Source organism: Scophthalmus maximus, chromosome 6 (assembly GCF_022379125.1).
Source record: "Scophthalmus maximus strain ysfricsl-2021 chromosome 6, ASM2237912v1, whole genome shotgun sequence".
Taxonomy (NCBI): Eukaryota; Metazoa; Chordata; class Actinopteri; order Pleuronectiformes; family Scophthalmidae; genus Scophthalmus; species Scophthalmus maximus.
In genome coordinates this window covers 13464550-13479907 of record NC_061520.1, presented here as the reverse complement: position 1 = coordinate 13479907, position 15358 = coordinate 13464550, and the positions used below count along the sequence as shown (strand labels likewise).

General features: G+C 41.7%; 2 protein-coding genes across 5 annotated transcripts; one reads left to right on the top strand and one right to left on the bottom strand.

Annotated features, from left to right (window-relative positions):
* The first annotated feature begins 313 nt into the window (after nucleotides 1–313).
* On the top strand, nucleotides 314–4382 carry wdr77 (WD repeat domain 77). Its single transcript, XM_035631415.2, has 10 exons — nucleotides 314–894; nucleotides 1273–1458; nucleotides 1549–1690; nucleotides 2176–2225; nucleotides 2615–2685; nucleotides 2918–2975; nucleotides 3231–3302; nucleotides 3394–3502; nucleotides 3588–3656; nucleotides 3897–4382. The coding sequence occupies exons 1-10, from the start codon at nucleotides 786–788 to the stop codon at nucleotides 4042–4044; spliced, it is 1014 nt and encodes a 337-aa protein (XP_035487308.1). The 5' UTR covers nucleotides 314–785; the 3' UTR covers nucleotides 4045–4382.
* A 1036-nt stretch (nucleotides 4383–5418) lies between these two features.
* On the bottom strand, nucleotides 5419–13372 carry LOC118309367 (proline-rich extensin-like protein EPR1). Of its 4 annotated transcripts, none has more exons than XM_035631411.2 (5): nucleotides 13056–13372; nucleotides 10560–10648; nucleotides 8813–8900; nucleotides 6479–8450; nucleotides 5419–6381 (listed from the first exon to the last, which is right to left on the bottom strand). In XM_035631411.2, the coding sequence occupies exons 1-5, from the start codon at nucleotides 13132–13134 to the stop codon at nucleotides 6297–6299; spliced, it is 2313 nt and encodes a 770-aa protein (XP_035487304.2). In that variant the 5' UTR covers nucleotides 13135–13372; the 3' UTR covers nucleotides 5419–6296. The 4 variants fall into 4 exon arrangements, with proteins under 4 accessions (XP_035487304.2, XP_035487303.2, XP_035487306.2 ...); XM_035631410.2 differs by having other exon boundaries at nucleotides 6479–8453; nucleotides 13056–13368; XM_035631413.2 differs by lacking the exons at nucleotides 10560–10648; nucleotides 13056–13372 and adding an exon at nucleotides 10058–10485.
* Nucleotides 13373–15358: the final 1986 nt, after the last annotated feature.

Below are 15358 nucleotides of genomic sequence, written 5' to 3'. Positions count from 1 at the left end.
CAGCAAATATAGACCAGCCACAGCAGCCATAGACCAGCCACAGCAAATATAGACCAGCCACAGCAGCCATAGACCAGCCACAGCAGATATAGACCAGCCACAGCAGCCATAGACCAGCCACAGCAAATATAGACCAGCCACAGCAGCCATAGACCAGCCACAGCAGATATAGACCAGCCACAGCAGATATAGACCAGCCACAGCAGATATAGACCAGCCACAGCAGCCAGTGACCACAGCGGTCAGTAACCAGCCACAGCAGCCAGTAACCAGCCACAGCAGCCAGTGACCAGCCACAGCAGCCAGTGACCACAGCGGTCAGTAACCAGCAATAGCACCACCTTTCACAGAGAAGGTCACAAAGTGCTTTACAAGAATGCAAAAGGATGCAATGATGCACATTGACACTCAGACCAAAAGAAATAGCAGATACGCTCCAACACAGTGGATGGCGCTAATGAGCCGTTTTTCATATAAATCAACAACAAAAAAAAGAAGAGGAGGAAGAAAGAGACCCGGAACAGGAAGTGTGTGTTCACCGGTCCCATGCGTTGCTGGTTGCCGTTCACCCGCTCATTCATTTTTCCTTAACAACAACTTCAGCAACACTCCACTCCTCCTTCTCTCTGCGGCAAACACACACCGTCGTGGGGTTTTTTTTACGTCCAGTTACGATCTCTCCAGAGAGACGACCAAAGACGAACACGGTCAGGCTGCTTGGCGGACCGAGAGAACCGCGCGGACGCTATTCTCCAACCCACGAGCAGGTCGAGTGCGATATCTGGATGAAAAGTGCGGTGGACACGAGCATGATGAAGGAGAACCGGTGGAACATCCCCCCCAACGCCCCGGCGTGTATGGAGAAGCAGCTGTGCTCGGCTCAGTACAGAGCAGGTGAGTGACGAGGCGGAGGGGGGCGCAGGTAAACACGTGGTGCCGCTGTTGGTGAGTGTTTACAGGGAGTGATGCACGAGTCTCCTGCTCAACTTCAACCATATTATTATCATTACCTTTATTTAACCAGGAGTAAAATAACTGAGATTTTAAAATATCTTTATCAAGAGATGTATCCCGGCAGCACATATACAACTGAATAAAGGATTGAATGCACTTTTTTCTTTCTGAAACTGGTGCACATGGTGCATGCATAATGTTCGCTGCAACGATATATGAGCTGCTCTGGCCTTATTGAAAAATAATTGTAACTATGAAAAATAATGAAAAAAACCATGTGTGCTCTGTTAATGTGTTGTGGGTGTCCTCTCCCCTCAGATGGCAGCCTGCTGCTCGGTGCCTCCAGCCTCACTGGCAGGAGCTGGCAGGGATCAGTGTGGATCTACAGTGACCCCCAGCAGGCCCCCAATGAGGGATTCTGCAAGGCCGGCGTGCAGACTGAGGCTAGTGTCACAGACGTGAAATGGCTGAAAGAGAAGGGTGTTGTTGTCGCGTCAGACTCAGGTGGGCAGCACCCCCGCAGCGATCCACCGTATGAATCACGTGGTGGGGCCTGAGACTTGCATGGCAAACTGGACTCTTCTGACTGTGCAGGTGCCCTGGAGCTGTGGGAGCTGGCGGAGGACGAGGGCCTGCTCGTGAATCGCTTCACCAAACAGGAGCACGACCACATCGTCACCACAGTGAGCCCCGTAGCTGGAGGGAGCAGCGCCGTCACTGGCAGCATGGACTGCAGGTTAGATAGTGCACGTGTTGCCGCTGAATGAAACTCTGTGTAGATTAATTTTGGCCTCATGGTTTTGTTACCACCGCCATAGAGGTTATGTTTTCACCCGTGTTTGTTTGTTTATTTGTCAGCAGGATCATGCAAAGGGGCAATACTGTATTGTACAAAACTTGATGAAGAGATATATTTTGTCATCCTTCTGGTTTAAGCCGGAAGGCTTTTTTAATCACTTAAAGATTTTTGCCAGTTTCTCTGGAAACAATGTATGGATCTGATGTAAAACATCAAACACATGTTGTTGTGATCTAGGAGTTTGCAAAATTTGGTGCAGATTATCAGACAACTTATTTTTTCCTTTTATTTTTCTATTATAAGAGACAGGTGTAGGATAGTTTTGCCTTGGTGGAAGTAAACTCTCTAACAACTACCATTCTAGTTTAATTTTTTCATCCCACTCTTACCTCAGTGCATTTCTTCTTCTTCCTTCACTCCAGAATCAAAGTGTGGGATCTCAGTGAGGAGACAGTTGTCACTACTTACAACGGTAAGAAAATATCTTAAAAAAAACAACAAGAATAAGAGGAGTGGAATTGTATTTTTTAAGTTATATTTATTTAGAGTTGAATGGATTTTAATGGCATTTCTTATATATCACTCAGTAGAAATCATTGATACATTTAAGTTAAGAAAGATATGGTACAGCTCTAGGGATCTTTAAAATTATTTGCTAAAATCTGACATAGCCTTTTTGACATTTTCATTTTCTCAAAGTACTGTACTTACCTAAAGGAGATATTTACAAAGTACAATTGCATAATAAATTGTCTCATTGGAAAAATGTGATTTTGACATGTCAGCAGTTATAAACAAAAAACCTCACCTAAAAAGATAATCAAAACAATAACTGAACCTGTCTCTTATTTTTCCCTCCAGTGCACACACAGCCGGTCACATGTGTTGCCTGCAGTCCCACAGACGAGTCTCTCTTCATCTCATGTGGTCAAGTAAGATACTGATCAGCAGTTTGCAGACATTGTAGTGAACTCTACATCCAACATTTAGCTCTTGGTGCCTTTATGTGCATATTAAACAGGAGGAGGGGATTTGAATGCTGTGTATCAACAGATAGTCCAGCAGTTATAAAGGCGGATTAACTGTAAAGGGGCAAAAGCAGAATATTGTAAGACTGTACTAGTTTCAACTAAGCTCATCTTGTTGTTTTCTTCCATCCCTCAGGATGGCCGTGTGCTGATGTGGGACAGGAGGAAGCCAAACAAACCTGCAACAAGAATAGGTGAACTGCTTGTCCTACTTTAAGCAACCAGTCTCAGACATTTTTGCCAGGTTGGAGAGAATATCGGAATTCTTTTTGCCACAGCAGGAATTAGTATCCGTGTCTAACCAGAAAGTTTTAACAAAACTTTAGGGCTTGTGATTGTTGATCCGAGAATCTTATAGTCTGTCTTGGTAATTTTATGGTGCCTCACCTTGTAAAGATATAATCATTCTCATTATGCATCTTCCATTGCTGTCTTTGTTTTTGTCTCAGATGTAGACGCCCCCGGCTGCTCACCTACAACTGTAGCTTGGCACCCCCACCACAGAAGCACCATTGCTTTTGGTAAGGCCCAGCAGCGGATTATTGATTGAGAGACACATTAAATTGGCAGTCCCTGCATTTACAAAAAAAAATCATGTTTATTGTTCCTCAGGTGATGAGCTGGGTAGAGTGACTGTGAAGGATTTCCTGGGAACAGAGCCGGGCCGGGTGGAGAACATTCACAGCCGCAGAGTCAATGCGCTCGCCTTCTCCACACATAGGTAAATATAATCTCTTTAAATATCGTCCCTCACATTAATCATTTCGCAGTTCCTCTACAGAACAAATGTTTTCTTTCTATTCCAGTGCCCCCTTGCTTGCTGCGGTTAGTGATGACTGCTCCCTTGTTGTGTTGAACTCTGAACTGGGAGAAATGTGAGTCTTTGCACTTCATACTAAAACATCTAGTCACTTGAAGCTGTTTTTGCATATTTGATAAATGTTTGTGTACTCTATTGATTCTTGCATCTTTGGGTTATATCTTCACTGTTGAGTGCACTTTTTGTAAGTCGCTGTGGACAAAAGCGTCTGCTAAATGAATGTAATTTAATGTAATATAGTCAGTGTCCTGTGCCGTAAAAAAAATACTAACAATTGAATATACTTCTACTGTAGACTGAGAGATCGCAGACACCAGGACTTTGTCAAAGGTGTGTCCTGGCTCCACGGTGGCTCTAACACTCTGACGACCGTAGGTTGGGATCATCTTGTGCTTCACCACACGGTGGGTCCTGCTTCCGAAGCTCCAAACTCCGCCTCTTAGACCCCAACAGATGGTCACACACCTTGGAAGAGCATGATTCAAACATATTAAACCTGCCCCATATTTGCTAGGGGTGTCTCTAAAAAAAGTTGAATCCAATATGTCAGAGAGGAAAGATGGATTGAAGTGTTTCATTGTCATCCAGCACTTTAGAAATGTGCATAATATTTGGCCTTTTTGCTCTTCACCTCTCCTGGCCATGGTGTATTTCTGCTTTTCTCTCTCTCTCTCGCCACTCCTTTCATACTGTAAAGCATTTCCATTCATGTGTAATTACACTTGAGGCAACCCATTTGTATTGCATAATTTTACATTAAAGGTAACTTAATGTTGTGATAGCAAGTGCACATTTCTTTGTTTCCTTGAATATTCTATTTGCCAACAACTGCGAGACTATATGAAGAAAGTAGCGTTTGAATTGATTGGGGATTGTACATTGTGTTGATGAGGGTTAAAGCTGAGGCCAAATACTCTATGTTGTGTTAGTCACTGAGGCGGTCTCCATTAACCTACTACAGGGTCAAAACAGGACAGTGTAATTAGGTAATGTGTGACTAGTGTGTGTGGGAGACTCAGAAGTTAACAAGATTACACAAGAGATTTGCAGTCAGTAGCAGGTAAAGTGTCACTGCTCATTCACATGACACCAGCACAGTGTGTTGTTTGGCTAATGATGTAAATGTTGCCATAATAATTCATGTCCTTGAATGTGAAGTGATGCAAAGGGCATTAAAATAACTGGAACACAAATGGCGAGGCCCAAGTTGTTGGAAGAGTGTTATTCCACAATATTGTGTGTGACAAGTTACATGTGTTTCAAGAAGAAAAATCATGCTAAAATTTGATCTTACAATCGTTGCGTTCAGTGCCAAAAAAAAAAAAAAAAATGTCCCTCGGTGATAACAAACGTAATAAGATAAATATTACTGCCCCCTTTTGATGTTCAATGAGTAGATAGTTTATTTAGTTATTTGATCGTGTTTAGCTAAGTGTTAAAGTTTTTTTCAATTGCTAACAAGCATCGGTCAAAACTGAAGACACTTTTTCAAAACCTACACAGTCTGCATCACCAAATCAATTTAACGAGTGAGTGAAGAGTTTTGACAATGTGACTTCAGTTCGACCAATGCATGTTAGCAATCGAAAAAAAACTCATCACTTTACGAGGGAAATTTAACACAGACTGAGATCTACAAAGAGTCTGAATCTTTAAAAACCTTGTAAAGCCTAAATCCATTTCAGGAAAAAGATGAAACGTTATGATATAATCTGTATGACGTGCACATCCCAATGCCCAATGTTAGCTGCTGTTGTTGTTCTTTAATTGGGCATTATGTCGTTTTATCTACTTTTAACTCATGAATCAACATTGTGCTGTGCACAAAAAAACAAGGACATTTATTAAAACGTTAATTTAATATCAGGGTTATTGCTGGACAACATTTTATGTAAATAACCAACAGACATGACCAGTATATTTCAAATATTTTGATTACATAACCTTAAGTCCAAAAGTTTCTTGGGCCCCACTGTTCATACAACATGTTACCATAAGTTCCATGTTAATCTTCTATAAACATATGTACATCAATAACTACACGAGTGTCGCTCAACTAACAAAAAGCAAATAATGGGTATACAAATGTAAAGACATTTACATAATGAGAACCACTCCATGTGAGAGATCAGCATGGTCTGAATTAATTTTGCTTCGCTCCAGTGGACCTATATAATTTACATGTAACAGTGAAAGAACATTGTTGTTATGGGAAATGTAATAACAGCACAAGCCACAATAATTACATTGTACATTATTAAAGAATTTTATAATCAGGATTATATCTCAGGATTATTTTCTGTAGATTTGCTTGAATGTAGATTAATTTCACTCAGCTAATAGTTTACAGCTATGAATAACTTTAGCATCAAGTATTTTATTAATAGATTTTGCTCATACTATGGAAATTACCCATGAGGCATTGAGACTTATTAATTGAAAGTGACAGCGTGTTCTCTGAAAATTGAGCAACACTTACAGACTACATCTTTCATAACCGTGCAGACATTCTCATAACTGTTATGAGAAATTCTTAGCATATTTACCAACCACGTTCCTGTAACTCATTTGTTCAAAGTGCTCCCCCCTCCCCCCCCATTATACACATCCCTGCTAATGCAAAATCAAATTATACGATCACATGTAATGTGCAATGTAAAGTTGTTTTTTAATTTCTAGAATAGTTCTAAAATTCTCATTTAAAAACAGGGGTAATAGGATGTGTGGTTCCAGGCCGAACTGTAAAGCTCATACCGTACTGATGTTTTGATGGTCCATTACTGAAAAAGAAGAAGACATTTGGGATAATGAGTGGATACTGCACCAAAAACACAGGGTTTATTGATTTAAAAAGTGATTGAGCACTGGAAGTATTACCTGGTGGGAACTTTCATCGAGGATGACTCCTGATGCTTTTTGGCCATTTTACTCTCCAATTCCCGCATGTCCAGGGCTGTTGCTTTGTTGACCACAGGGTAATTCTTGCTCTGTGGTGTGGCACTGCCAACAACAGGGATCTTGTTGTTCTCATCAGACAAGGGGGCACCCCAGTCTTCAGAACTTGATTCTGCCTCCTTGGCTGGGACCATTTTGTGGTCCATTTCCAACATCTTCTTTTGTAAGATACTCAGGAGTGTGGCCTGATTCGGAGAAAGAGTGGACTGAAGCTGTGTTGGGACCACTTGGGGTTTTGTCTGGATTTGAGATTTTGGTTTGACATTAATGTCTGGAGGTGGGAGTTTTGGAGGCGCTGGAGGTTTAGGTTTTGTAGAAGGGGAAAGAACCGGAGCTGGAGGAGGAAGGCTCACGGTTGGTGTTGGTGCCTTTTTCATAGGAGGGTCGGGCGGACGAATGGAAGGAGGGGGCTCCATAATCTCTTCCGTATCATCAAACTCTGGAGGAGGAGGGAGGAATGGGAAATGAAACCCCTCTTTATTAAACCCAGGCTGTGCAGATTGAGTCTTAGGGGGGCTTTGTTTTGCATTGTGTTTCTGCCCAACCAGGTCCATCACACTCACAGATGCAGCTGCTGTGATCTTGCTGGGAGCTGGACTGGTAGATTGCAACTGATCCCTGACCGCTGCAGGTCTGCCAGGTTTTTCAGGAGTTCCAGATTTTTTCATCGGAATAGAGTACATACTGTCCTCTATTCTTTCTTGAGAGGTAGGTGAAGAGGATGAGCTTGATCTTGGAACGACAACAAAGGAATTGTGACTTGAGTCACTTGGGTAAACGCTTGTGCTCGGTTGCTCGTTCTTCTTGGCACTGTTTTCTCGTGACAGAGAGTGAGTTGGTCTGTGTTTCTCTCTTTTCTTAGCCGCCATTAAAAGAGCCAGTGGAGAAGCTGCTGGTCCTTCTCGAGCACCATTGGTTTCACTACTCTTCAGATTGCGTAGTTTACGATCTAATAATGGACTAAATCTATGACTTTGACTTGGGGATATTTCAAGTTTGTCCTTGCTGAACTCTGTATTTACATGAGAACTGTTCAATTTCTGGAGCTGTGGTGACTTCTGAGGTAGAGTCTGGATTGGTTTGGTTACTACTGGCTGTGCTGATACTGTCGCTGTTTTAGTGTCCTTCTTTGACTCAGAAAAGGAAGGTTGAGAGGGCTGTGTAATTTGTAAGTTCTCCTTTAGCTCCGGAACGTCTCTGGAAATGGGTTTAATTGGTGTCTCCATATTAGAAACGTTCCCATCCACCTGGACAAGCACTGGGACAGACTTCACTGGGACAGACTTCACTGGGACAGACTTCACAGACCCAGAATCTTCCAGGAGCAACATCTGTCTTGTGTCATGAATCTCAAACCTGCTGAGAACTGAGGGTTGAGGAACATTGAACAGCTTTGCTGTGTTTTGGGGATTAAAGGTGGAGAGTGTGGGTGTCTGCACAGGGGGTGGTGGGGCAGGAGTCTGTGGTGGCAAGTCTAAGTTGGACATAGAAGACAGTCTAATGGGCTTTACAGGGGGTGCCTTATTAGTCTTGTGTTGCTTTTCTTTAGGAGGCGGTGGAGGAGCAAATTTTGGATGCTGTGGAACTTTGGCTCGTGGTGGACTAGGAACGGGTACGGATGAGCCCGAGCCAGAAGAGCAAGTAGATGGAGGCTTTGGTGGAGCCATTGGTGGAGGTTTTAGAAAGGCTAGATCCTCCTCCAGCGACGGTGCCAGTGGAGACTGAAGGGTTGCCGGTTCTAGACTGTTTAGGTCACCCATGAAGTCTGGTGGAGGAGGGATAAAACTCCCTGGAGGAGGAGGTGGTGCCACCGAGGGAGGGGCAGGAACAAAGATTTCCCCCTCAACAAGGTCAGGCACAGATATAACGGATCCATTGGACAGCCTGTCTTCACCTACTGTGAAAAGAGAGAGAATACCTGAGTAAAGTTCAGCACTGCTGTGCATTAAAGAGCTGGAGAACTTGGTGTAAAACGTGCTCCTTAACATTTAACTAAAGTGAAATGACTGATCTTCCCTTATTTCCAGATCTCCCATTCCGTAAATATGCTTCCCAGCTGGTAAAGCACAATTTATTGTGTAAACATTTACATATTAAACTCCACATTTTAAACTCTTCATGTAGTTTTCCTGACTGCTGTGATCCATCGACTGAGTTGGAGTAGAGGCACCACAAAGGATCTGGGTCCTTCACAGTGTAAATATACGATTTCTAGCCGTTGCTGTTTAAATACATATATGGTAGTTGGACGCTCACCTGAACCATTGGCCTTTGTACCATTGATAGGGGGGAGAAGTGGGACTTTGGGTGTTGGTACAGCAAACCCTTGAAAATGATCGGATGACTGTGGGGGGGGGGGGGAAAGGAAAACACTGTCAAACAGTTTATGTTTCTGTAACACAGGAAACAAAGCATAGTTAAAGTTGTGAAGATTAAACAATCTCTACATCCTTTTGTAGAGGAACTGAAAAGAGATTCTTTTTTGGGCCACCTTAATTCCTGGAGTGAACAAACCAGTTTTCATAAGAGCTCAATGTTCCTTGAGAACAGGTTAGTACCATGGTGAGCACGTACAGGTCTCTGCCAAACGATTTTATTTTCTCTGAGGTCTTTGGATTTTTCAGAGCCAAGTGTGAATTTGTGCAGTCTGTTTCCAAATAGTGCATGTTTAAATGTTGACCCGTCAGATTTGTCACAATGAAAGTGGAGGTGTTGTTATTATGGAATCATTATTTTGTGCATCACATGCTCACATACTTCCCTCATGATGAATACTTGATGAATCAGTGGATACACCTATAATTCATCACATTGTTTAGTGTTGAAGTAGGCCTGGCTGAGAAAATGTTAGGTTGTCACTTGGATACGTGTGTGTGTGTGTGTGTGTGTGTGTGTGTGTGTGTGTTAAAAAAAAGAGAGATATTGAGAGATTTTCTGTTCTCCTTACCGCCACAACAGCATTAACAATAAACACCCACTGTGTTGACACAATACAAGTCCATGGGATTTAACAGGGTAAAAAAATCATTCCAACGACACCTAACATTTTTTACTGCTATAGCTCTTGATGTAAACCTGCCGTTGGCTCTCTGATTAATCTGCTAATGCAAAAATAAAGCATTAAAAAAGCTTTCTTATTTAATGGGTTGCTAATAAATGATGGTGATAAATGATCATTTAGAATGTAATGTTCAGATTGTAATACTACTCAAATCCTAGACCGACAGAAAGAAAAGTATTCTCATTCAAATTAAGCCAACAATATACTTTCCAGAAAAGTCTTAAATATCTCACTTTTAGGGTAAAAATATTTGAGAATATAATCAGTTGGACCCGATATCTAACGTGGCATAACTACTCTCTCTTTCCTTGTCATCATTGGACATTTTCGTAGCTTCTTGGAAAGGTATGAACACTGCGCCACAGGCCCAGGGCGTGTCCCTTCAGATGGTGTAGGATCCAGTTTGATTTAATCTGTTTGTTCTCTGCGTTATGACTCACGTTCATCTGTCGCAGCAGTCTGAGCTGTCCGGCCCGTGTGCTGCTGGGTGTGCCACGTCCAACACATGCCACAGACACACTCACCCAACACTCCCAAACACTGAGGTGTGTGATCAGAGCAGAGATGAGCCCTTTGTTTATATCTGCACCATAATAACAATGGAATGCCTGGCAGTCTGACTCCTAATGCACTGATATGAGTGAAGGTAAATCATTGCAAACTACTTAAAAAGGAAAGGTTCAATGTTAGCAGGGGCACAGAGCAGCGATATGCTTGTGATGCGCGGTATTGGGCTTGTTTTGCTTAACTAAAATCACTACCACATAGAAAAAAACTCTGCTTTAGTACAAGTACAAATTATGTATTGAACTCTATCAACAATAAGATTGCTTTTCTTTTGGTTTGTGCCATAGAGAAATAACAAAAAACAATATTTCTCTCTGAAATGTAAAAAAAAAAAATATGTGAATATGTACAGACTAGTGCATGTGAAATACTCACAGTGTGATGGTTGACTGTGGGTCTGGACCGCACGCTGGCAGTCCCTGACTCAAGGATCACTGGTGAATCCAGCACCAACTCCACATTGTCTGAGGAAGCAAGCAGCAGAGTGTTATGATCCTATGGCAGACGTCGAGGCAAGTTTTGACATATCATTTTATCCATTCAGTTTCTGCTCAAAACCCCATGAATACATTGGGGGCAGTAACCCTTGGTAACCCTCCAAGACTGCACTACTGTCCAACTGTGTTTTGTTCCTCTTGGATTAACATATTCTGGTCATTGTGCAGGTAATGAGATCCTGAATGCACCAGAGTGGCCTCTCAGTGGCTGTCAGTCAAGATAATTATCTACCGTGTGATCGCATGCGCTGTTGCAGTTTTGTTGTTGACAGCTAAATAGCTATGCAGAGCTCAGCCGATGACTGTAATCTTTATTTATATCAAAGCAATGTGTTCAAGTGAAAACTCACTCAGTGACAGCTGAACTTAGTTACGGCAACTTAACTTGTAGCATATAGCAGAATAATGTCCAAATGGAAAGAAAGATATAACCCTTACCCATTCTGATTTATTTATTTTTAAATCCTAAAAGTGCCTTTAAAGTTGTTATCGTATTTATACATTGTACTTAAAAGAACTGCAAACAATGTTCCTGTGTTAGATATAAGAGAATATTCATATTATTCTGTGAGGTTACTGGAAATGGTATGAAATGGCCTGATAGTGTTTTTCTAACAACCTCATTAGACATTAGCCAACTATAGATGTAGAATCAACTTCACTGTCCAACTTTAGATGTAGAATCAACTTCACTGTCCAACTTTAGATGTACAATCAACTTCACTGTCCAACTTTAGATGTAGAATCAACTTCACTGTCCAACTTTAGATGTACAATCAACTTCACTGTCCAACTTTAGATGTAGAATCAACTTCACTGTCCAACTTCAGATGTACAATCAACTTCACTATCCAACTTTAGATGTACAATCAACTTCACTGCCAACTTTGGATGTAGAGGCATCAACAAAACTAATGAAAAAAAAACTGACATTCTGCTAAACGACATGGTAACTGATAAAATCAGAGGTGACTGGGGTTGGTTGGAAAAGAGATGTAGAAGTCGCACATTCCTTTGCTTTCCAGTGTCTCTCGTGTTGTTTGTCCAATAAGTGACTGATGAAAGACGTTTGTCTCCGAGAGGCACTTAGTCTACAGGTTCTGTCAGCCTTTACTTTTCATCGGGCCTGAATAAGGAGCAACCAAAGGCTTAACATTGTAAACCAAGAAGGAATGCTAAGTGTTTATCCCCACTTTTTTTTTTTGTTAGTCAAGAAGTATAACAATTAAGTTGTGCCTCACATATCCATGCACTTCAAACAAAACATAAGAAAAAAATTAAAACCAGTCTAACCAAATAATTGATTTCCTTATCATGCACATGTCTGATTTTAATAGACAAATGTTCTGTCTCATGTTGCCACTTTGCATCGCAAAATTGCTTCTGTTTCCTGATCTCGGCATCAAATGGAAAAGAAATGACATGTAGAACTGGGCAGTTGATCCGGAAGCTGATACAAACAGGTGTGATGTAACTTTTTAAGTTGTCTTTTCCTGATCTTGAAGGCTGCATTTCACTTAAGAGCTTCGACTTCAGTTTTTCCTGTTAAGTCTGAGTGAGTGCGTCGGCATCGTTCACACGCCTCAAAGGTTTCTGTTGCAAACACCATGTTCATGTCCATGACAGTTTGGCAAAAAAGAAAATCTAAACTCAAAGTCCATTTACTATCTACATCCCACAATCTTCTTCTGATGGAGTTTGCTTAGTTGTTCCTGTGTGTACAGTATGCATGATGGCACATGTACTGTTTTCTAGTGTTAATAGAAATAGTGTTTTTTATATTGATGTGTTTATTTAAAAGTAATTTTATTTTTGATTTCATCAGGATCTTCTATCCCCCAAAGAATTATTTTTTATATATATATATTCCTCTGAATATTTCAACTGGAATATTTCTGGATAATTGAAAATCATTTAGTTGTGTATCTGAGATCATAGCTCACTCACATCCACACAAACTACGTCCAAACTATCTAGACAAGCTAACCTCCATAACAAATACACTGCAAGCAGCTGTTTTGAACATTATTCCAATATCATGTTGCTGGAGCTTCAGAGATATTCAGTTACATAATGTCTCCTCTATTTCTGAGGACAGAGCACTGGGGACAGGTCAGATAAGGTCATCCAGAACATAACAGGTTTTTCATGGCCGAATCACATTCCAATGGTGACATGGAAATATTGCTGAGATTTCCTTCATGGGCAACTTATACATCATAACTTTTGTCAACTTGGTCTCGAAAGAAAAGCTTGAACACCTGCGTCCAATGTCAACACCAAGTACAAAGGTTGTGTTCGACCTCAGCTGGTCTTGAATGTGAATAGTCCTCCCCCACTCCCTCTCCATTAGAACCCACGGCGAGGAACTCACCCATGTCCTTGATTTGGATATTGGTGTCGAAAAGGGACTGGCTCTTTCGACCCAGAAAATGCAGCGTTCTCCTCTTCATGGTTGTCGATTGGCCTGACGTGTCGATACGTGTCGATACGTGTAGACAGTGTGGACCGTGCCGGCTCAGCAGCAGGCGCCTACTGACACATTCTGATCGGCCGGTCAGTCCGAGGTTCAGGCGAGCGACAGGTGCGCGTCCGGGCTGCAGGTGAACGCGACGCCAGTGGTTTGGTGCAATCTCTTCTGGACAGGCGGAGAAAATGGAGCTTACTCCGCCTCCCGTCCCGTCACTGTGCCTCCCTGTCTTGCATACACTCCCACAACAGGTGAGGCCTCAGCTCTCGCTCCCTCTTTTCTCTTTTTTTTCTTTGCTTCTCACCGACATTCCGGGACAAATGTCACCTGCGTAAAAGCGCGCACCGAACGTGCCGCTCGTGTCTGTCGTTTGCTCGCTGCGCTCAGATCGCACTGTGTGGAAGCTTTAGGTGAAGTGAGTGTCATCCTCATCATCATCACCATCATCATCATCTGCATCATCATCTTCACCTGCCCCGTCAAACACTGTCAAACACTGTGAAGCTGGCCGGGCTGACACTGGAGCAGTGGTTTCACGTGGAGGAAACACTGGGATTAATGCTCAGGTTCTCGGTTTACCTTAACAGCATCTATAAAAAAAAAAGAAAGAAAAAAAAGGTCACCAGTGCTTTTGTTTTGCTGTAAATGTGTAATGAAACAATAAAAACACTACATGCAATTATAAATATGCAAAGGTTGTTATTTTTTCTTTTCAAATCTAAATATAAACCCTGATTATGAAGTGGAAGTACTCTGCTCGAATACAACTCTGATGTACTTGTCAGTGAGTATTTCCATTTTATGCAAAATCATGTAATGAAGTCAGAATGAACTCCACTTCAGCCAGCCACAACGTGCCATAACAGCTTTACATCTTTTTGCCTCAATAATAATAATAATAATTATAATATAATATAACTTTGACAGGACGCATTCTGCTGACCAAGTGTCCAAATGTAATTGGACAGTTGGAAACTAGTTGTTTCTTGGGCAACCGTGCAGCCCACACTGCATTAAAAGTAGGAATTTTTGTCAGTCGTCATCGCTCTAAATTGCTGCAGAAATTCCATGTTACCAACTGTTTTACTGTAATTTATGCTCAGCACAGAAAACTGTGTGGAACTGCTGGGAAGTGTTTGCTCAGAATTGACTGTAAGTTGTCACAAAGCTTGAGGTGGATTTGTCTGTCTATGTAGACGAAAAATGAAGAGGTGACCGTGCAAGTGAAGACGATAATAATGAGGCTCAGAAAATGCAAACATCTATCAGAGAGATATCCGAGATAGACGGTTTGGTAAACTCAGTGTACACTTTACAAAAGACATTTTACTCGCCAAAAACTTCCGGCCTCAATTATATTGCTCTGGGTTTTAGCTCAGTCAGTTTTGGATTAATGTGAAAAGGTGAAAAACATTTTTTTAAATCTTTATTACAAATCTGTGTCGTCACGTCTATAATTCCTTGGCAATTTTTACCTGAGGATGGTGAAAGCATGTGACCATTGAAAGGAGGATATAACTAACTGTAAAGATGATGCTGAAGAGCCTTGTCTAAAGAGGATCAAGAATCTTCTAAAGTGCAGGGTGAGCTGACCCGCGACCCTGACGCTACAACACCACTCACCCTCTGTACATCTGAGCTACACGGAGACCCCCTGCTCCGTGTGGCCTGGCAGCTGTGGAGGTCAACAGCGTGGTTGTTTGCAGTTGACACCCAGACCCAAGGCAAAGTTGTTACCAGTGTTGGAAAGTCACAAAGTGCAATAGTTATTACAGTTCTCTGGTACTTTTACTTTCCATTTGTGGTATGTTATACTTTTGCTCCTCTATATTTCAGAGATTCAGAAATACTGCTCATATTTTCAAACTATGACTAGTTACTTTGTTCATTGAGATTGAATAAACCTATCATATAACATAGATTAAGCATTATACAGTATTTAATGGTTTACCACCACTGGTTTGGATAAATCTTCCTGATATCATATTAATTACCTCACAATGATAATCAATCTATTTCCTTGATCGGATAAATGGAGCATGACATGAATTCGTAATGAAGGAAGTGGAGCAGAGTTAGGTGCAGTTTTGGCCTCATGCTTTCAGTTACTTTGTACAGATAGTCAGTCAATCTTTTTTTTTCCCCTTTCTGTCTTGGCTACAGTCACTGTTTTTTCTGTCTAGTACGTCTGTCACACCTTAACGTCA

Coding starts and splice junctions, on each gene's coding strand:
- LOC118309367 (XM_035631410.2), bottom strand. CDS start 13,134: ATGAAGAGGAGAACGCTGCATTTTCTGGGTCGAAAGAGCCAGTCCCTT. Junction 10,649..13,055: donor TATCCAAATCAAGGACATGG/GTGAGTTCCTCG, acceptor TTGCTTCCTCAG/ACAATGTGGAGTTGGTGCTG. Junction 6,382..6,478: donor TCGATGAAAGTTCCCACCAG/GTAATACTTCCA, acceptor CTTCTTTTTCAG/TAATGGACCATCAAAACATC.
- wdr77 (XM_035631415.2), top strand. CDS start 786: ATGAAAAGTGCGGTGGACACGAGCATGATGAAGGAGAACCGGTGGAAC. Junction 2,976..3,230: donor CAAACCTGCAACAAGAATAG/GTGAACTGCTTG, acceptor TTTTTGTCTCAG/ATGTAGACGCCCCCGGCTGC. Junction 3,303..3,393: donor CAGAAGCACCATTGCTTTTG/GTAAGGCCCAGC, acceptor ATTGTTCCTCAG/GTGATGAGCTGGGTAGAGTG.